The sequence below is a fragment of the Anabrus simplex genome, chromosome 1, assembly GCF_040414725.1.
Source record: "Anabrus simplex isolate iqAnaSimp1 chromosome 1, ASM4041472v1, whole genome shotgun sequence".
Classification (NCBI taxonomy): Eukaryota; Metazoa; Arthropoda; class Insecta; order Orthoptera; family Tettigoniidae; genus Anabrus; species Anabrus simplex.
Window position 1 is genome coordinate 1,554,213,087 of NC_090265.1, and position 24,074 is coordinate 1,554,237,160.

The following is a 24,074-nucleotide window of genomic DNA, read 5'->3' on the forward strand; positions in this document are numbered from 1 at the left end:
CTTCCCATATAATCGTGGACCTGCAGTGTCTAGTGTGGGTAGGACCTCGAGCATCTTGGAACAAGATATCATGACCCGATGATAGGGCATGTTCAGCTATTGCCGATTTGTCTGACTGGTTGAGACGAATATTTCCTTTATGTTCCTTCATACGAGTACCAGTGGACCGGCATGTTTGGCCAGTGTATACCTTGCCACAAATACAGACCAACTGACAATACAGTATATTGCCAATGGCTATACCAGCTAAAAAAAAAAAAAGACCAGCTGATGACATTTCATCGATGAATAAACTTAAAACATGTTTTTCTTCTAAGTCCGGCTCCATGGCTAAATGGTTAATGTGCTGGCCTTTGGTCACAGGGGTCCTGGGTTCGATTCCCGGCAGGGTAGGGAATTTTAACCATCATTGGTTAATTTCGCTGGCACAGAGGCTGGGTGTATGTGTCGTCTACATCATCATTTTATCCTCATCAAGATGCGCAGGTCACCTACAGGTGTCAAATCAAAAGACCTACACCTGGCGAGCCAAACATGTCCTCGGACACTCCCAGCACTAAAAGCCATATGCTATTATTATTATTTCTTCTAAGTAATCCTATTACAGGTACTGGTATACTGAACTTGCAGCTAGTTAAACATTGTTCATTCTATCCAGCTGTTTAGGCCAGGGAATTGCCTGGCATCTGGAATTTCCTCCCTGCCTTTCACCAAACAAGGGGAATAATAATTTCGTGTGGCTATTTCTAGCCGAGTGCAGCCCTTGTAAGCCAGACCCTCCAATGAGGGTGAACAAGGGGCAAAGCTTCTGTGACTAAGATAAGAAGAGGATTACCAGAAACAGTTCAAACTTGAGTTGAGAGTAGCCATGCATGCCACATGGTGTACCTTGCTGTATTTATACTGACACACAAAGAAAAACCTATGCAAGGTATAAGTGGGGATTATTTTTCTCCCTCAGTTCTATATAAAAAATTTCCTTTGTTTTGTTTCACCAACATAACAAGCTCCGCAGCTACAATGTACAAACGTCTGATCTCCACCCGCCTAAAAGAACATATCAGTCACACCAAGAACCAAAACACAGATATTTCAGCGGTAGCCAAGCATTCCTACGAAACAAGGCACGGAATATCATTTGAGAAGACCAAGATCCTAGCAGCTATCCCTTGGAATCTGGAAAGGAAAATCCGCAAGGCTATCGAAATCAAGAAACATCCGAAACAACAAATTTAGAAGAAGGATATAAAATCAATAATTCTTGGATGCCTATCATTCATAGTTTAAGACATACAGACCACAATATAAACACACGGGCCGAAACCCCATTACATAACAGCGCGGGCAAGCTCCCACTACCTGGCTGTGACACATACCTTCCAGAATACTCATGAGACAGGCAGGGCTTACATCAGCCAGAAAGGCTAGGATATAAAAGACCAAGGTCAGGGCCACTCTAGTAGTGTAAATTTCTGCCTGGGAGACTGATTACCTCAGATCGAGTAGGGGTATTTCAGTCACCTTGACAAAGAATACTGCAATGTATTCAAAACGTCGGCAAACTGTATGTGATGTACAGACAACTACAACATGGTTCAACCCTGAAATTAAATTAAATAATTTATCAGTATTTGTTTCACTAGCCAGTTTTTTAATGAACAGCTTTGTAAACTTCCTTTTACATAATAATTCAAATATTTGTCTTACTATTTAATGCCCTCTTTTCAACTTTTGATTATTTCTTTCATTTGTTTTGGAAACATACTGGACTTGGTGCCTTTATGCTCAAACTGGAGCTCGCTTATCATTGCGGTATAATATAGTGTTCTGCACCCTGGACAAGAATGCATAAAAAACAATTAAAAACCTTCATTTTTTGGACATGATATGGGATTTTGGGCTTATGCCATGTCAAGAAAATAAGGTGAAACTATTTACATTTTTCAGAGAACTTTGCTCATCGTCTTCAGAAGAAAATCTCGACTGTTCACGAGGAGGACTTAGAGAATAATGAGGGTTTGAACTCAAGAATGCTTTACCATTGGAGCTATAGTGGTACACTCATTCTGTCACCAGGTGGCTCGCTGTATGCTGGCACAGCACTAGTATTCCAAGCGAGAGCTGATGACAACATTAAGATGTTCTATCACACCGAGTGTGCATGAGAAGCAACAGAGAGCACATCAAAAGAATCAAGGACGAATGTGGTAGCAGAAATAAACAGAAACTAATAAAATAAAATGCAACAAAGATACCAGGATAGAATGAAGCTTTTACCCACACAAAACACTACAGGTGCAGCATTATACAGGAAGCTGTGGAAATATGTAAAAATATTAACAATTTCAACAGGGACACTGCCTATCAAATTAAGTAATATGTGGTTGTCATCCATTAAGGATTTATGTAAGTAGTTCTCTTCCCCGTCCTTTCTCTACTGTTATTTTGTTTCGGTGTTTTCCAAATTTGTACACTTATCAACACCAGATGGTGCATTACAAGCTATGTGTTGTGTGTGTAAACTGGTTATGCCCCCCGCTCACTCATCAGTGTTCCACCTCCTCTGGTTTTCACACATACTTCCTTTCCATTCTTCACTTCTATTTTATTCAATCCATTTTATTTTATTAGTTACTATTTATTTCTGCTACCACATTTGTCCCCGATTCCTCTGATGTCCTCTCTGTTACTTCTCACACTCACTCAGTGTGATAGAACATCTTAACTGGAGCTTAATGTTGTCGTCAGCTCCTGCTTGAAATACTAGTGCTGTGCCAGCATACAGCAAGACACCTGGTGATGAATAAGCATACCACTACAGCTCCAACAATAAAGCATTCTTAAATTTAAACCCTCATTATTGTAGAACATTTCCTCGTGAACAGTAGAGATTTTCTTCTGAAGACATGGAGCAAAGTTTTCTGCACAACGTAAAGAGATTCACCTTGTTTAATTGACACTGCATAAGCCCATATCGTGTCTACAAGTAAAAGCATCAAAGTCAACATTAAACCTCATTTTTGTGAAAGATGGACATAATGCCATTTCCCTCCAGTGCACAGATTAATATACTTCATTCAATAAAATGAAATCATACAATTGCTACTTACAAACTGATCAACTGAAAATGTTCAGACTACTTTAATCATATATTGTACACATATGAAACTTTTTACCACATGTTATGATGGTAGCCACTACATTCTCTCAGGGGAATCCACTTCCTAGAGAGTGCATCCCCAGGTGGTGGATAAGAGAATGCTTGGTGTGTGTTTCACAAGTAAAGCTCAAAGGTTAGGAGGGAAATAAAATACCTCCTGCGGAACAACACGTCATAGAACTGTCAAATGTGTTGGAAACCTCTTTCCTTTCAGGCTTCTTCAATTACTGGAAAAAGAAAGAATAAACTGGTGCCTTCTGTCTGTCTGGGGAGGCAGAAGAGATAGCAATACATAAAAACCATTATGGTCAACTGTAGCTCTCAATTCTACCAGCAGGACCAAGTCTTGGCATTGAATGGTAGGTAGGCATCAAATTTAAAGCCAAAATATATAAACTGATGAGCATGTGAATTACAGATAGATGCCTGTTTTGCAAAATGGCACTGTAGTTGCCCTAGTGAATTTAATAGTACTGTCACATGACTGAAATATCACCAGATCTCACACTGGTCATGTGAGTAACAGTTAAGCACAGGATAAGTAAAACCTGAGATCTTGGCACATTTGATGGCGACCAGATTTGACTCCAGATGTATGGGTCATTCCATCTCTTAAACCATGCAGGTATTGGGCTGTTGATTTCAGGGGTCGTGATCAGTTAGCCCGGATGCTAAGAGGAGATAGACCGGTCACACTCCAGCAGATCATTCACAAATTCAATGCTAGATAATATTGAGGTGTAATAATAATTGATGTCATTGTTTTTATGTCCCACTAAATTCTTTGACAGTTTTTGGAGATGCAGAGGTGCCAAAATTTTGTTCTGCAGGAGTTTTTTTATATGCTAGTAAATCTACCAACACAAAGCTGACATATTTGAGCACCTTGAAATACCAAGGTTAGAACCTGCTAAGATGGGGTGAGAAGACCAGCGCCTCAACCGTTTGAGGCACTCAGCCCAGCAAACAGCAAGGTGTAAGCAACCATATCATCCAGAACCATTTCTTCATAATGGAATGCAGCAGTTGCCATCCCACAAAAGGATCCCTGCTCACCACATGTCATAAAGAACCAAGACTGACATGAGCAAAAGAAAAAAGTCATTGAATTTTCGAAGCATGTTAAAAGATCACCTGGACAGACAAGTTGAGGTACTGGTAAGTGCACGCCATTGGCAGGGTACAAGTGAGTTTCCAAGCTCATGAGCAGGGAATGGATTTATATGTAGTAATAATTATCAAAATATGTACACATATATTTAGTTATTTCTATTGAAATATGGAATTATATATTGCACTGGCTATTTCTCCTCTTCAGAATACTCCACGTATTGGAGTCAATCTTATGTATCATGCATTAAATATGATGCTATGCATCGCTAGCTACATTTATCCCCATTTATCCGTCAATAATAAATTTTCTTTGTGCCTTCATAATTTTCGATTAGGGTAATAATCTCCTTTCCATGTTTCACAGTAGGCGTCAAATTATTCTCTGATTTGCTACACGATACCTCTCAGGTGTAACTAATATGCATCAAAAAAATATATATATTTTTAATGTGAGATCAACTGGGAACCCACATATCCTCCCTTATAGTTTACCAGCAAATCCATTTTTCCTTAATGTGAATAAAATCATCACTCAAACTCATCCAACCAATAATCCCGCAAGAATTCAATTTAAACTAATCTGCTATAATAATGAAATAAATTGCAATAACAATAATTTAAATTCTTAAATTCTTGTTTTATTCATGATCATGAATTGCCTTGGGATGAATTATTCAATTATTAAATTATATAAATAGATTTGTCGTATCTTCATTCAAAGAATTAATCAATAAAGTCCTTGACTGAAATCAAATCATTATCTCGTTAAAGAAATGCAGTTCTTAATAAACATAAATGTAAAGAAAATTTTAATGAAGTATAATTTATCATAATTATCAATCTCATTAAGTAACAATCTTGCTGAATATTAATGAAATCAAAGTGTTAAGAAAATAAAAAAATATGAATACAATCAAGAGTATGAATAAAATCAAAAGTGTGAATAAATTCAAAAGTGTGAACAAAATAAAAAGTGCGAGTAAAATCAAAAGTGCTTATTTATCCTCTCATCAAGTCATTAATCTTCTCTTATTTCCTTGCCTGATTTCAATTATAATGCTAGCAGAAAAATCAAAGTTCCAAATGTCATAGCTTCAAATGGCTATTTTTATAATATTCCAATAAAAAAAGAAATCAACAAGTTTCACCTGTTACTGGATAAATATATCCATATTATTTCCTAAAAAGCATGGAGGAATCGTCTAATAAATTCTAATCATCGTCCTAACAGGTCTTACATTTATCAAGTTTCACAATCGCATTTAAATTCAATCACTACATCACAGAATCTTAGAGAATATAGTTGGTGATAATTATCTACTAGCCAATGGCAGTAACATAAATTATGAAGATGCTTTCTCCCATCAAAACGTGGCTTCGACACAAATCAAACAGGACTTAGTACAACATGTGAAATTCTCCTAGAAGATATCAGGTTTACACCTTAATATTTATTATTTAGAAATTTTATTTTTGATGACTGTATATGGTTATCAGCCTACGGATTCGGTAACGTATTTCACCATATGAATAACCTATCAGTCCAAAACATTCTACGCCACTACTAAAATCATGCCGCAATCACAACAACTATAACCTATGATTAGTATTATGTCGCGTAATTACTACCAATAAATCATAAATACATATCTCTCATCATATCCCATTATAACTCCTCATTAATCATATCAACAAATATATCCTCAGAATATTCATACTTATAATCTCATCATTACGACGTATGTACTCTTAATTACACACATAAATATCAATCATTTCTCCATCAGTGGCGTATCATTTCAATATACCATTATCATATGACAATGATGCGTTAGTGGGTCTAATTTCTATTCAAATATAAATAATCACTCCTTTCCTGTAAAAGAAATACATATATGAGTGTATCAGGTTCGTATTTACTTACATGTGATGACGATCTGGCGATAACCACGTCTTAATATCCTATGAAACTATCTATTTCCACTCCGCATTACAGCTGGATTAAATTACATTATGTATAGCACTTTTCCTTGGCAATAGTCTAAGTATCGTTTTCTAATCTCTCCCCAATTGACTATAAGCATCCCTACATGTGAATGTTGATTTACGTAATCGAAGACTACCTACATCCATGGTCTTAAAACAATTATAATCATTTCTTTGCGAGGATGCGCACATTGAAATAAATTCTCGAAGACATAAATGTCGACCTTTTAAAATCACATTACTAACATCAATGTACTACTTCTTAAAGTTAAATATATATGGTTACTTTCAATAGATAAAATTACATGGAACTTAGCTTATATCTGCTTGCGCTACAGGACTGGGCTGGATTCGAACTCGATCTTCTTTGGTCTCCTGGCTCGAGGTGATGGCTGCGTTATATTTGGGCAGTGGTTACCAGTTTCGGGCTTGGAGAAACAGCTGGTCAGTGTCCATCAGTTGTCAACCCCATCTTCGGCTTAGTTGCTCATCTCGACGCCGTCATATACATGCGATAAAAACATAATATTTAACATCGTCATTAGTTCCACAATTCAATTACACAACGAATTCTCCTGTGTCTAATTTCTATTTTCAAGCAGATTATTCCATCAAAATTCAATAAAAGTCTCCACTTATAAGATGTGTAAAGTACTTTAGATAATTTCTAGTTTGACGTAAATGTATTTTGAGTTGGCGATATTTCATTTTCCTCTAAGTAACTCGTATTAATTTTTCGATCCAAGCTTTGGTCTCCGATAACTTAATTCTCCTTCTCCTTTTAGTTTTTACCCTCGATAACGTTGATATTTATTTGAGGATTGGCATAATATCTTTATAATATTACTCGTTCATCAAATCATCTTTCGTAAAACAGCTTTCTCCTTCTTTACGTGTTGAATCTCGCGTGAAAACTTCGTTCTGATGCTCAACGTAAAATGTGATTGTTCACTTTTCCATTTTAACAATTTAAAAACTTCTGCATTTTTTTTATCATGGCCGTGTGGATTCTATAGGTCCGAATGTCTTACTTCCTGACCATGGCTTACTTGATTCGCTAAGTCTGTATTCTTTTCGACATATTCACGGCTTCTTTAATTCCACATGTCTGTACTTTTATTATAACATAATCATGGCCTATTTAATTCTGTATGTCTGTACTTTCTTCTAATGTATTTCTCCACTATATAATCTTTGTCATTTTATTATGATGCATGGCAAACATTGGTGTCGTAATATCTCGTTTCAATATAATCAGGGCAATGAAATGGTACAATATGGACTTAAAATTACACATATAACCTTAATTTCTATTTATTATCAAAGTTCAAAGAAGCTAAACAAAGTAGATCTACATGCAACATAATGTTGCACTTCTCATTTTAATATATTTGAAGAACACACAATCTTTTATTCCCTGTTACCAAAACAATGGATTACAATATATTCTTTTAAGTGCTGGAAAGTGAATCTTCTATTATCTCTAAGGACAGATTTATATTGACAAACTGCGTTCAACATCGGAAGAGGTAATGGGGGCATAATTCAACTTCACAATATCTGCTGGGGTTAAACCCAATGTTAATTTTACATTTAAATCTCCATACAACATTGCAGCAACCTTTGTCATTTCTTCATACCCAGGGTTCTTTGAAAGTACAGTGGCAATCTTCATGTTTGCTACATCTGCAACTTTACCTGTACCACGATTTAGTTGTTCCACAGTTTTATTCACAATTTCACAACTTTCAGAAAGTGAGAGATGCGAGTTTTGGAACCTTTTCAGTATGCTGAATGTAACATAAGTCATTTCTCACACTTGTATCACAGAGAACTGTTTTTGCAGCTTCAATTGAGGCTGCATCTTCAGAGGCCATGGCATGCAGAATGTTCTTAACCCTGGAATGGTATGATGTCGTAATTTTTATGAAACGTAACACAAATTTGATTGCATAGAACAGGTTTCTGCGCGGACTTTTCCGGCCCTCCCAATGTCTTTCCCCACTCAACTCACAAGGTCAGTGCACGTGCAACCGTCGTGCTGGAAGCTCTTGTTTTAGAGCTTTTGACGTCAGTTCGTGAATGTTACGATATCATACCGATGGTGTAACTATTTTGCATAGTGTTGTGTTTCAATTTAAGTTTAATTGTTAGATCAAATATTCGTCGTTGTTGTTGTTGACTTAGTGTGTTGAAAATTAGTACCATAGGCTATATTAAGTATATCTTTTGTTTTTGTTTTTGTTGAGTTTTATGCTGTTTTTTAGACTACTAGTTTTTTATAAAATGGCTTTGTCACCATTGGAGATTGACAAACTTTTAAATGGTGATAGTTTTTATTATTATGATGATGAAGGAGATAGCGGAAGTGAGTCAGAAAATAACATTTTAGCATACTCTGGGAGTGACGACTATATACCTTCAACCTCAGATGAATCCTCAGATGATGAATTTCATGAACAATTGAAGAGAAAACGTCATGGTCATTCATCAAATGAAAAGAATTCAATGTACACATCAGGAGTGGTTGGCCCACAGCACTACTACACAAGTTCCTGACACCCCTCATCCCTCTGGTAGTTGTGGGACAAAATCGGTTACAACTCTATCTGATGAATCAAGACCTGATAGTAGTAATACTACTGCTGCTGCTACTACTACTATTACTGGTTCTTCAGGATCTGCAAGCTCGACTCCACAACGAACGACAAAAATAATCAAAGGAAAAAACGGTTATTCCTGGACTGAAAATCCTCCAACCGTAAGTACAAGAAATACCCCTAGAAATATTGTGAATATCCGACAACGGCCTAAAGGCAGCGGTAAAGATGGTCTGACCCCTTTAGATGCATTTCAGTTCTTTACTGACACTATGGTGAACTCAATCGTTACTCATGAAGAAATAGTGAGAAAGCAAGTCAACTACAAAACAATTCCGTTTTCAAACAGTCAAACCTCTCCCACAGAGATAAAGGCACTCTTGGGAATTCTAATATTCTCTGCTCTCCACAAGGACAATAGCCTAAATACAGCACTAATGTTTGATCCTTCTGTAAGTGGTAATGTTTACAGAATTTGCTTTAGTGAAAAGCGATTCCAGTTTTTATTAGATTGTCTCAGATTCGATGACAAAACTACCCGAGCTGAGAGAGTAGCGACGGATCGCTTCGCACCTATAAGGGACCTTTGGGAAGCTTTCATGAAATCATGCATAGACAACTACGAGGCTGGCCCGTATCTCACCATTGATGAACTGCTGCTTGCATTTAGAGGCAGATGTCCATTCAAAATGTATATGCCTAAAAAGCCAGCTAAATATGGGCTAAAAATTGTTATGGTTTGTGATGCTGGTTCTAAGTATATGTTAGTTGCTGAGCCATACTTAGGGAAACAAAACACAGCTGTCGAAGGCCCTCTTTCCCACTACTATGTGAAAAAGTTAATGGCTCCATTTCATGGATCAAACCGCAACATAACAATGGATAAATGGTTTACAACCGTTCCGTTGGCTGATGAATTGCTCAAGGCTCCTTACAAGCTGACACTTTTAGGAACGATCCACCTAAACGAACCAGAAATACCTTTGAGTATGAGATCAACGAAGAACAGGGACATTGGTGATGCAAAATACCTGTTCAGCAACACGACAACACTTCTATCGCACAAGGCTAAGAAGAACAAGGTAGTTTGCCTTATTTCCACAATGCACCAAGAGAAGGGAGTGAATCAAGATGGCAAAGCAGTTATGATTGACCATTACAACCAGACCAAAGGAGGAGTAGATACTCTTGACCAAATGGTTTCAGTCAGATCTAGTGCAAGGAAAAAAAAAAAAAAGATGGCCCCACTGCATTTTTTATGACTTGATCGACATCGGAGGAGTTAACTCACTTATTATTTTGAACAGGGTCTTGAGTTCTAGAAAAGAACAAACCATGACAAGATCAGCTTATTTGAATCAGTTGTATCAACAGTTGGTTTTTTCATGGCTAGAACAGCGCTTGACTATCAGAAATCTTCCGAGGGAGCTAAGAAGTATGGTCTTCAGTGTTCTTGGCTGAAAAGAAACAGCAGATCCAGCTCTTCCTAGGATGGATAAGAAGAGAACAACTTGTAAACTATGCCCAGCTGAAAAGCGAAGAATGACAGCCAACTACTGCAACAAGTGCGACACTGCGTTCTGCGCGGAGCACCGCAGTAATATCTGCAAAATCTGCAGCGCCTGAATCAACTGCAGCATCATCAAGACATCATATCATTGCAAGTAAGATTTATTTTTAGCTATTACCAAAACTTTTTGATCATTTAGCCCTCTGTTTAAACATACAATTTATTTTAAAAAATTAAATATACTAATTTCAATTTTTTTTCAACTTTTCAGACGGACTTAACTGCTAGGTGACGTCGACGACTAGACAATGCTTGACCTTGTTCCTCAATAAACTTTTCTTTTATATTAAATGTATTTTCATCTTTTAAACGTATGTCAAAATATGTTCTATAAGTTTTGATTTTTCATTTCCATTTTACCAAAAAAAGTGTTTTTTCTCAAGATCGTAAAAAATACGACATCAAACCAATGATGTAAGTTTTAAGCATCATGTTAAATGAGTCATCTTAGGATATACAACACATAATGTTTCTTCGGCTTTTATCATATAAGATGCGGCATCACTAACAAAAAGTAACACTTTATTATACTTAACGCCCTGTGGCCAATAATGTTATTTGTTTTACGTCCCACTAACTACTCTTTCACGGTTTTCGAAGACGCCAAGGTGCCGGAATTTTGTCCTGCAGGAGTTCTTTTACGTGCCAGTAAATCTACCGACACGAGGCTGATGTATTTGAGCACCTTCAAATACCACCGGACTGAGCCAGGATCGAACCTGCCAAGTTGGGGTCAGAAGGCCAGCGCCTCAACCGTCTGAGCCACTCAGCCCGGTGCCCTGTGGCCAGAGGATACCCATAGCCTCACTGAACAGTTTTGCTATAGTTTTGTTATCTCACTTTTCTAGAACATCACAGTGTAAGAGAATCCGTTTACAATAATCTTTGCTTAACAAACCAATGATTACGTTGCCAATTAGCCTGCTTTCTATGTCTGTTGTCTCATCAATGGAAACCCAAATTGGACCATCTTTAACCTCTTGCCTTATCTTCCGAACAGTTTCATCATATACGGCTGAACAGTACGTTTTTCTGAACATTGACTCATCCGGGATGGATCATTTAGTATATTTCTCGAGGAATTTTCTGAAGCACTGATTATTTAGTTTGAAGAGAGGTATGTCAGCAGAGATGAGAGAATGGCAGAGATCGGTGTTGAACTCCGATGTTACACTGGAAGTTGCTGGTTGTGTCAGAAACAATTGTCTCTGCTTGGAATCTCGTTGTTTGTTAGCCTGGTGTTTACTGGTTGAAACGTGCTGTTGCACAAGGAACCTTTGAGTAGATGTCACTGTACAATGACACAAATTAAAAAATAATATCTTACTGTCAGTTGATAAACCATCATCTTTAAATTATGATATGTAACTTTTCAATTTTAAACTCGTTGACTGAGCTACTTTAGGCATATTGTAACAACGTTAATGTATTCAATGAATATCAATATACAACTGCACACACTGAACGTACAAGAACACTATGATCTGTCTCACTGCTAATTCAAACTTTGAATGACTGGTAGTGAACTAGATGGAGTTGTGAAGCAATGAAAGGGAATGCCCGAATTATGAACTAATCCGGAAACCACTAGCACATCGTCGATGAACGAGATTTCCCTAGTTACGAAATTATGGCACAGACTCAGTCGAGTCAATCAATCCTCTCTTATTTGAATGTGTACAGGATTTGCAGAGTGCTTTCCACCCAATTCTGTCTTGAGCCCGACTCCTGACACTGTGCCAGTCTAAGACCCTTTCTCTCAGACTGATTCTGGTGTCATCTTTCCAGGTCACATGAGGTTGTCTGTAGGGTCTTGCACCAAGAGCTTTGACTTCCCATACTCTGCCTGGAAGTCAAGTTTCCTTTACCCCGATGATGTTTCCACACCGCTGAAGCTGGGTTTCCTCAGTTTTTTACTGAACTGAAAAACTGATGTAGAGATAAATGCTAGGATTGCTGTAAAAGAGTAGTTCCCATTCAGCACTATGGAGCTCAGGGCTCAAGAAAAGGTTCACGTACAATATACATCGAGCATAGTCCTGATTGTCTGGTTGCATACTTTATTTCTCTCTGTCTTTCCTTCAATTCCTCAGATATACGGTACCACATTTCTGTGGTTTGCAGTATGCTGCGTATTTAGGGCACATGACTCACAGATATATGTAAGTGACAGCATATATGTTGAGTTGTAATGAGCCAACTTATTCTTCTAGGTTATTTCCTTCTTCCCAATGAAACCTTGTTTGATGGTATGGTACAGGCAAACTATTACAGCAATCCTAGCATTTATCTCTACATCAGTTTTTCTGTCCTCAGTGATTGTTGCTCCCAGGTACTTCAAGTTCTGTACTTATTCAATCTGCTTGTCATTCAGGGTGATGGTATGTGGGTCAGGCTTCTTTAATATCACCATTGACTTAATCTTCTTTGTACTAATTACTGTTCCTATCTTCATTATTACCCGATTCCAAATATTAAGATTGTACTAGAGGCTGTCCTGTGGCTTAGTGGATATGGCAGCATCCTCAGCATATACAAGCTCGGAAAGCATGACTGGTCTCATCATCCAAATCCCAATCATTTTACAATCTTTGATGATGTCATTCATAATAATGATGAACAAGAAGGGAGACAAATGTCTCCTTGCCACACACCTGAAGTCATGAGAAACTCTTTAGACTCCTTGTTTCCAGTTCTCATAGTAACTCTGGATGGGTTGAATTTAAGATCTGCCTGACGTGCTTCTTCTCCAGTACTTTCCATATCTCACCCTAACAAACTTTAATGAAGGCTTTTTCCAGATTGATATAGCACACATGCACTTCAATCTTGATCAATAGATTTCTCAGTTAATTGTCCAAATATGAAAATCAGGTCCTGGCTACTTCTTCCCTTACAGAAACTACATTGTTCTTCTTCTAGCTATCCATCAACTTCTCTTCCCATAACATAAAAAATGTGGGCTGCTCTTGATTCTGAGCTCTAGAGACAAGAAACAATGTTCAGCACATTGAAATTAATCAAAATCTCTTCAGAGTTTTTTTATGTATATGGATTCTGGAGTTACCATCTTTGATATAAGATGTGTTCTTAACAAAATGTTCCTCACAGTTTTCTTTTTTTTCGTTAGAATAGTACAAGGACTTAATATCAACTCCCTCAAACTGCCAAAACTGTCTTAACTGGGTTTGAATATCATTGTTAATAGGATCAATTTTAAGTTCAATTTCCGTAGAATCAGTTTTTGGGAAGTTACTTTTAATGTCATGCAATGAATTTGACAGAAAGCTGCAATTAACTGGACCTGAAACAAACCCTCCAACCTGAGCCAGTGACCTTCGATGTTAGGCCCCTTAAAACAACAAGCATCATCAAACCCTCCAACCTGGTTTCACCTAATTTAATTCTCACCTGCCACGTGGGCAAGAGTAATGTTTACATTTGCAGACATTACAGCCAGACATCTTTATAGTAGTTCAAGAAATAGTCAATATGAAAACAATTATAGGGTACCTTGTGATAGTAATAATAATCTGTCTACATATTTAGCATTGTTGTGTAATCCTTATATAGTTCTTTCAAATTTCAACTTTTAATGGCAATTTTCATTTCTGTTTGGACATAGTGATCAACATTTGTAATTAGGAGACATTTGAAAGCAGTTTAGAATTAGTGTAGTGTAGATATTTTATTAGAAATTAACATGCATATCTTATTACTGTGAAATATTTGTGTAATAGGGGAAATCTCTCTCTAGACATATACCTCTTACTAAAAGTCTATTGTTGTAATTAGGATAGGCTTAACTAGGGTTTACAATTATAGCATAACTATAAAGTTAATAATCAAATTCCTATATCCCAATAATATTGCAGTTCAAGCCCGCAGCATGGTATTGACAGAAATTATTGTAGACAACCTTATTTTTCAGCTTTTAAGGACACTTTTATTCTCTGTCCCATGCCGTAAGGAAAATAATAGTAATCCACCAGCGGTAAAAATTCATATAACCACATTTCAGCTGAGAATTGTAATGTTGATACAGTATATTTAGATAGTACTTATCTTGCCTGCTATATTCGTGTGTATCTTTCATGTGTATCTATTAGAGCATAGTACTAATAATAACCCGTCTAAGCATTTAGCTTTCTTGGTTATCTTTGAGTACAGTAGTTCTTGCAAATTTCAAACTTGCAATTTTCATTTCTGTTTGTGCTTAGTAGTGACATACGGTACCAGTATTATAAGTAGGATACGTCAAAATTATTGTAGTGTACTGTGCAGTAGTATATGAGTAATATCTTATTAGAATTTAGCGTGCTTATTTTATTATTGTAAAATATTTGTGTAGTACCAGTATAGAAGAGGTATCCGTAGAAAATCTCTTAATAAAATTCTGTTGCTGTAATTAGGATAGGCTTAATTGCAGTTTACAATTCTGTAATTCTTATGTATTCCTTTCAGTGTTCAGTAATTAACAGCAGTTTTTATCATCTTAGGGTGTTGTAGGATAAAAATAGACTTCGGCTAAGTAGTATTTTAGTGTAGTCGTATATTAATTACCTTATTGTCGTGTGATCGTTGAGTACTGTCCCAGACAATATATCCCTCTGTTCATTATTATTTTGCACATAAGTTATTTTAGTTTTCCTTTTCTTTTCATTTTTTTCCGTAAGGAATGGCTAAGGAGTGCAAGTGTAGGTACTGTGGGTGTGGCGAGGCATTGAGGGGTATGAGGGAGGAGTTGGAAAGTTTGAGGGAGATAATTATGTTTCTCAAAGAAGACGGGAAGGAAGATAGGCCTCCCTCAAACAATGTATTGGTTACAGTAGATGTACAAGAGGGAGAGGAAGGAAAGGGGGAAGTTGTAGAAGACAGGTGGTCTAATGTTCTACGCAGAAGGAGACTGCAGGCAAAGGGCTCTATTCACGATCAGAATTGATGACAGGTGTCTGTGCGAAATCAGTACGAATCACTCCAGGTAGAACAACAGAGGGAAGATGAGATACAGGGAACTGTTGCTGAGAGTTGTGGAAGTAGGAGGAAGGGAAAAGGTAGGAAAGGGAAATGTAGAGTAGAGGATAGGAAAAGACAGGTGGAGCAGGGTCATGGGAAGGAGAAAAGGGAGGAGGAAGTAGCTTCTGCAGCTATCAGTAAAAATAGGGCTGACCAGGAGGGGAGGGGATCAAATGAGGTGGGTAGGGTTGAGGCTCTGGTCATGGGGTATTCCATCGTTAGACATGTGGGGAAAGTGCGTGGAGGAAAGGGAACCAGGGTAGAGTGTTATCCAGGAATTAGGTTGAGGCAGATGTTGAGGAAAGTATGTAGAAGAGAGGGAGGAGGGGAAGGAGAAGTTGGTAGTGTTTCACATTGGTACCAACAACGTAAGGCAAGCTGATATAAGTACCAACATAGCTGGGAATGTGTGGGATCTGGTAAATGCAGCATGGGTGAAGTTTAAGGAAGCGGAGATTGTTATCAGTGGAATACTGTGTAGGAGGGATACTGACTGGAGGGTGATTGGGGATTTAAATGAGGCTATGGAGTGGGTATGTGGGAAAGTGGGAGTGCAATTTCTAGATTCTAATGGGTGGGTAGGAGATAGGGATCTGCGCTCGGATGGCCTACACTTAAACCACAGTGGTACGTATAAGTTAGGAAATTTGTTTGGAAGGGTAATAGGAAGGTACATATAGGGAGACGGGGTTGTCTAGGGAGCAGTGAAGAGGGTACAGAGATCTGGAAGTCAAGTAGGGATGACATCAAAATGTTAGTGTTGAACTATAGAAGTACTGTAAAGAAAGGAATAGAATTAATTTAATAGATATATATTTATCAGATATTGTAATAGGAGTTGAATCATGGCTGAGAAATTATATAATGGATGCAAAGTGTATCCTAGAAATAGGATAGGAATGGTGGGAGGGGGAGTATTCATTCTGATGAAAGGAGAATTTGTAAGCTACAAAAAAGTTTAAGATGAGAAACATGAATTTCTAGGTGTAAGGCTCATTTCTAAAGATAATAGGTAACTTGATGTCTTTGGAGAGTACGGACTGAGAAAGGGTAGCGCTGACATGAATTCCGAATTAATTGATGAGATAATCAGCTATGTGGGAAACGACATGGAAAGGAATGTGATTGCAGCAGAAGATCTGAATTTACCAAATGTCAATTGGGAAGGAAATGCGAACGACAGGAAGCATGACCAACAAATGGCAAATATGCTAATATGGGAAGGACAGCTGATTCAGAAAGTGATGGAACCAACTAGAGGGAAAAATATCCTGGATGTGGTGCTGGTAAAACCAGATGAGCTCTATAGAGAAACCGAAGTAATAGAAGGTATTAGTGATCATGAAGCTGTTTTTGTCATAGTGAAAAATAAATGTGATAGAAAGGAAGGTCTTAAAAGTAAGACTATTAGGCAGTACTATATGGCTGATAAAACAGGCATGAGGGAGTTTTAAAAAAGTAACTATGATCGGTGGAAAATGGTACATAAAAATGTAAACAGACTCTGGGATGGGTTTAAAGTAATTGTTGAGGAAAGTGAAAACAGGTTTGTACCTTTAAAGGTGGTAAGGAATGGTAGACCCACCTTACTACAATAGAAAAATAGACTAAAAAGGAGGTGCAGATTAGAAAGAAATAGAGTTAGAAATGGCTGTGGAAGTAAGGAGAAATTGAAGGAACTAACTAGGAAATTGAATCTAGCAAAGAAGGCAGCTAAGCGTAACATGATGGCAAGCATAATTGGCAGTCATACAAATTTTAGTGAAAAATGGAAGGGTATGTATAGATATTTTAAGGCAGAAACAGGTTTCCAAGAAGGACATTCCAGGAATAATTATGAGCAAGGGGAGTGTATATCTGATGATCTTCAAAAGGCAGAAGTATTCAGTCAGCAGGATGTAAAGATTGTGGGTTACAAGGATAATGTCCAGATAGAGGAGGAGACTAATGCTAAAAAAGTACTAAAATTTACATATGATAACATTGACATTTACAATAAGATAGAAAAGTTGAAAACAAGAATAGGCGGCTGGAATTGATAAGATTTCTGGGGATATGCTAAAGACAATGGGTTGGGATAGAGTACCATATCTGAAATACTTATTTGATTATTGTTTGGTTGAAGGAGCTATACCAAATGAATGGAGAGTTGCTATAGAAGCCCCCATGTATAAAGGAAAGGGTGATGGACATGAAGCTGAAAATTACAGGCCAGTAAGTTTGACATGCATTGCATGTAAGCTTTAGGAAGGGATTCTTTCTGATTATATTAGACATGTTTGTGAAAATAACTGGTTTGATAGAAGGCAGTTCGTTTTTAGGACAGGTTATTCCACTGAAGCTCAACTTATAGGATTCCAGCAAGATATATCTGATATCTTGGATTCAGGAGGTCAAATGGACTGTATCGTGATTGACCTGTCTGAAGCATTTGATAGGGTGGATCATGGGAGACTACTGGCAAAAAGGAGTACAATTGGACTAGACAAAAGAGTGACTGAATGGGTTGCTATATTTCTAGAAAATAGATCTCAGAGAATTAGAGTAGGCGAAGCTTTATCTGACCCTGTAATAATTAAGAGGCAAATTTCTCAAGGCAGTATTAATGGACCTTTATGTTTTCTTATATATATATAAATGATATAAGTAAACAAGTGGAATCAGAGGTAAGGCCTTTTGCGGATGATGTTATTCTAAAGAATCCGAGAATAACTGTAAGCTAAACTATCTTGATCTGACGATTACTAGGCACGAAAAACACCTGACCTTCAAAATTGACCGCAAACCCACTCATACAATAAATACTATAAAAATGGACTCCATTCACCCTAATTCCGATAAAAAAAAGCTGCATACCATAGCATGATTCATGGAGCATTTAGTATACTGTTATCAAAAACAGACCTTAACGATGAGCTACAATTAATTCATGAAATAGCCAGAAAAAATGGTTATAAAATATAAATGGTTAATTCCATTGTTCGAAAGATCTAGTCCCGACCCAAAACTACACTGGTGAAACTTGATCAACCCAAGAAAGATTACGCAATTTTCACTTTTAATAACACGTGTATATATTCTCTAACTAATATCTTTAAGAAGCATAATCTTAAAATAGCTTTCAGAACTACACATAATAGCAGGCACAGCATACATAATACCAAGTCAGTCAACAGTAACAATAAATATCTTGTCAGGAGTTTATCGAATTAGTTGTAACAACTGTTTAACAAGTTACATAGGGCGTACTGGTAGAAATTTCACGATCAGATAAAATGAACACGTCACAATGCCATCAAGCATACTGTAATCATTTTTCTGCAATAGGTCAGCACATGCATGAGTACTAGCATAAATTTATGGATATAGGTAATGATTTGGAAATATTAAATCCAAACCCCAAAGGTCCTTTGCTTAATATTAACAAAGAATTATACATAACATTTGATCAATATACAAACCCCAATTACAATATTAATGAAATAACAGAGAAAACTAATATTTTATTTAATAAGATTATCCCTATCTTACAGAATGATTACCTCAGATTAGTCAACAAACAACGTCATACGCGAGCTATAGCGCAGACAGCGGACATACCTGGCTCCGCCCATACACGCGCCGAAGCTTCCCCCACTCATCCCTCCACCCCCCTCACAACAGGAGACACCAACACCAGAAGTACGAGATACAATACGCGACAGACAGCCAAGCAGCATACATCTCAACCACTCCACAACAGTAAGTAGATTATCACAGAACTCATACAATAACTTTAATTCAACAAAAATTTCTTATTCATTCATTTTGACTTACAGATATTTACCAACACCAACATCATAAGAAAGGAAAGAGTCACCAATAATTACGACTTTGTCATTCAAATTGAACAATTTCCAGAACATCAGCTACATCAAACAAACCAGGATTATGTTCAAGTCACAAAAACAAAATTAGAAAGAAAAGTGGTTGAGTTGTACACAAAGTGTATCGGCTAAGCTCATACAAATTCAGGCTTGTAACTCGCATGTTCATCAGTCTATTTTTAAAACAACATAAGAATGTGCTGTCACTTGTTAATTTAGACTACAAACAGACATTTGCGTCGAAACATATCTTACAATGTTTAATATTTTAATGTGTTTATATGTTTGTATAATGGGCAAATTTCACATTATTTCAATGTAATATGTACTGCAAAACAATGCAAGATTTATTGTTAACAGTTGTTTTAGAATTTCAAAAAATGCATTCAAGCACGTTTAACCATGTTTGCTAATATTTTAATGTAGATATATAATATGTTTTATTGAACTATCAGCATATAATTCCATTTGATTAGCGTATTTTACTGCTAATTTACTGCTATAACATTAATCACTTCACAAATATCAACAAAGCTCGCCTCATACATGACTAAACATTTGTAAGAATGGAGCTTATTTTAACTGAATAGGCAAACGCCTATGATAAACTATTCCTACATACTCATTACGCATTAGAAAAAGACAAATTCATTTTATTATAATTATATGTGTACATTGGGTCATTATATTATGTAATAAGAGTATTTAACATGTTATAATGTTAGCTATGTTGCAGCATTAGAACTCTTAGCAAAATTGTAATGTTGCAGCATTAGAACTCTTAGCAAAATTGTAATCAACATAATGTTGTTAAATTTCAGAGTATGTCATAAAGCTTTCAAGAATGAGGCATAATACAAAAATGCAAACATAAGATTCTAATGCAGCTGAGGATGACCTTGTAAGAGGTCTAAACCGGTCCTATTATACATGTGATATTCTATTACACATGTGATAATAAATAAGTATTGATCAGGTGGAACTTTTCTTTCTTTTATGACATATGTGGTATGTACCAAATATTTCAGATTTCAAATATTTCAGATTCCCTATGGGAATCAACATCTGTATCATTATGTGATATGTTCTGAGCTGTCAGTGGAGAGATGGTGTGGAATGACATTAGTAGACGAATAAGTTTGAGTGGTGTCTTTAAAAGTAGGAAAGATCACAATATGAAGATAAAGTCAGAATTCAGAGGACAAATTGTGGTAAATATTCATTTATAGGAAGGTTAGTTAGGGATTGGAATAACTTAACAAGGGAGATGTTCAATAATTTTCCAATTTCTTTGTGATCATTTAAGAAAAGGCTAGGAAAACAACAGATAGGGAATCTGCCACCTGGGTGACTGCCCTAAATGCAGATCAGTATTGATTGATTGATTGATTGATTGATTGATTTTATCATTAGACAGTAACTAGCTTGCATTTTCTGTTCACAAGTAGTTGTATAATAATAATAATAATAATAATAATAATAATAATAATAATAATAATAATAATAATAATAATAATAATAATAATAATAATAATAATAATACCATCCCCATGCTTCACAGTTGGTGTCAGGCAACCCTTCAGCGAAGCATGTAGGTGGCAATGAAAGAAATTGTTTGACTGGCATGAAGGTCTTTTATGAGTTTTAGCCATATGCCATGCTCTCCGGAAGCAATATCAAGACTAGATTCTACAACATGTTAATAATGCAATCTGTCATTAAAAGACCAAAAGCTGAAGATATTTTTTTTAAGCTGTTAAAGTCTACCTGTTGGAATCATTTTTTGGATTGCCATTATAAAGAAGTTCATCATCACTATCACCAAACATGGAATGCAGCATTTCCTCTGGTGTCCTTTTGTATTGCTTATCCCTGGAAGGAAATGAAACAAGGGTAGTTAAGCTTTTCTTCTGTACCAGAATATTTTCACATTTTCATATGCTACTAATATTCCTTCCTGGAATACAATACATAACTTACCATTGTATTATATATATATAAAATTACAGACTTTTATCCCTCATCCTCTCTTATTTTACCCTTCAACATTTAGCAACTATGTTTTGAACACCAAGCCTAAGATTATCTTTATTCCCTATTTACAGCAAACACTACTTGCTCAACTGTTTTCTGATAATGTGGCATTGATCAGCGGTAACATGGTATTGCTTCGGGAGACATTTAAAAAATGTGCAAAAAGTACTGGAAGATACTCGACTGAAAGAGAACTGCTCAAAGACTGAACATGTTCACTGCACTTTCAAAATTCCTGTAGTTCCAATGCCAGATATTTGGTTAACTCCCAACCACTGCCAAAATGTAGCAGTTTTAAATACCTTGGCTCCATTGTGGAAAAGCTGGGAGAATGTGATGAGGATTAAATCACAGGATCAGAGTATGCTGGCTGAAGTGAAAACAAAATTTGCCTCTGTTCTGCAATAAGATGATGCCACTGAAACTTAATGGAAAGCTCTATATGACAGTTGTGAGGACTGCAGTAACATATGCTTCAAAACGCTGGACATCCTATGAACATCACCGGCTTCATTTAAAGGTGACAGAGATCCTTAAAATATCAGCAGGAGTTTCAAAAAAAAAAAGATTACATCGAAAATCAGCGCATCAGAAGCAGACTTCATGTGGAAGTGACAGTTGTGGAGAAGGTTCAGTGTGTGTAGGTGACATGGTTTGATAAAGTGAAAGAACAGGACAAAAGTTATGTAGCTAAACGAGAGGCCTAAAAACAACTGTGCTCAACAGGTGAGGTGAGAACAACAACTACTTCATGGCCCTGCTAATGCTGAAACACAAGCAGCTGCCAACAACAAAGTGCAACTGTGTTCCACTAACCCTGGAGGATCTGCCACAACCATGGAATCATCAATGATGTACGCTGATGACAAAGCAGGAAAGAAGAAGCAAAGGAGAAGAGGAGGAAAAAGAAGACCGCTTGTTCAACTTTCTTCCAACTACTATCTAAAAAAATCAATTATATATTAGTGATCATTTACTTCATAAGACATCTCCCATACAACATTTTATCATCCAATTAGTAGTATCCAGCCACCATTTAAGCCTAATTGGTCTTGTTTCTTAATCTACAGGGTCTATTTTAATTGCAACTACTAGAACACCTTTCTCTCGTTGTTTTAAGCAATTAACAAGCATCTTTATACTTGATATCTTCCTCCATAGTGTAAGTTAGCACTATTAGTTTCTGTTCTCGGAGGCCCGGCTTTGTTTCCTGGTACTGCCAGAGATTTAAGAATGGTAGGATTGCTGGCAAGTGGTTAAACTGGAACATGCAGCTCACTTCCATTGATGGTGTGTCTGAAAAGAGCTGCATCACCACGGAACGAGGATACAAGTTGATTATATACATCATTTCCTATTTTTTAATTACAGGTATAAATAGAATTACCTAATACTTTCCTCAAGTCATATAGAGAGAGATAGGAACATGAAAAGGAACACATAATAGGATGAACACAATGGCAGCTCAGTTTAGGAAGAGGGAGCAACAGAAAGAGGAGACAAGGTTCAACACGAAAACATAAAATGGCAAGGTCCTTCATGTTTTCATGCACTGAAATCTTCTATGTCCATCTCTTTGAAGCCCCTGATGAGCTTATTTTTGCTTCCCAGCGTCATCAAGAAAGTTGGCTTCAATACTCATTTCATACCTCATACTTTACTTGAGTAAAATCAAGGACAACTCATTACAATCATATTATAAATTATCATCTTGATTAATTCTATTTGTCTCCCTGCACACTACTGCTATATGAGAAATATAATTATTTCATGTATATTTTTACATTAGCCCTTGCTGGCGAGATGTAGTGTTTACAGTGCGCTATGTCTTCTGGTATGGGCTAGAGCAATTTGTTACTTTCATTGACCTGTCTCAGTCTCATCTTTGGCTTTGACAATATGAAAGTGACCGAGGTATGAGCGATGCTAGTAATACCATTCCTTATGCAGCCAGTCCCTATTATGATTGGTGTGAAAATATCGCCCATAGGGTCGGATGGTGCATGCGTTTCAGTGGGCTTGGCAGACTGATATGCAAAAGCAACTTCTGGCTCGGTGAGGAAAGCAACGGGAAACTACCTCACTCCTCATTTCCCTAGTATGCCTCTTCAGTGACGCCTAGGCTGTCTCTGATAGTCTTTGGTGGAACTGTGGAGGATCAGATCAGCCTTCGGGCTGAATACCCAACATACATATTTTTACATCATAGTTTAATGTTATTAAAGTTCATCCTTGGGTCCCATGGACCAGTGAATAAAAAAGGATAATCTTAATGTTAACATTGATGCTTTTATGGCCCGTAATAGTAGATATGATGATTATGGGCTTTTGGGCTTATGCTGTGTCAAGGAAACAAGATGAAACTCTTTTCGTTTTGCAGAGAACTTTGCTTGCAGAGAACTCTGCTCTGCATCTTGAGAAGGAAATCTCGACTGTTCATGAATTCATTAAACTTAAGAGTTTCCTTGACATGGCACAAGCCCAAAAGCCCATAATCATCATGTCTACAAGTATGGACCATGAAAGCGTTAATGTTAACATTAAATACCTCTATGGGGAGGATATTTTTAGAAAGGTTTCTAAACTCAGCAAATTAAGGAGAAAGAAGTCTATTCTTCTTTCTTCTTCATGCTTTCTTCTAAAATAAAATTTTGTGTGGCTATTTCTAGCCGGATGCAGCCCTTGTAAGGCAGACCCTGTGATGAGGGTGGGTGGTATCTGCCATGTGC

At 36.9% G+C, this 24,074-nt stretch overlaps 1 protein-coding gene across 1 annotated transcript in view; it reads right to left on the minus strand.

Moving 5' to 3' along the window:
* The window catches only part of LOC137498543 (repetitive organellar protein-like), a 278,597-nt gene that overhangs the window by 6,170 nt on the left and 248,353 nt on the right, over positions 1 to 24,074 (minus strand). The window contains exon 11 of the mRNA XM_068226217.1: positions 21,079 to 21,183. Coding sequence (XP_068082318.1) covers positions 21,079 to 21,183 — 105 coding nt within the window. The remainder of the gene's footprint in view (positions 1 to 21,078; positions 21,184 to 24,074) is intronic.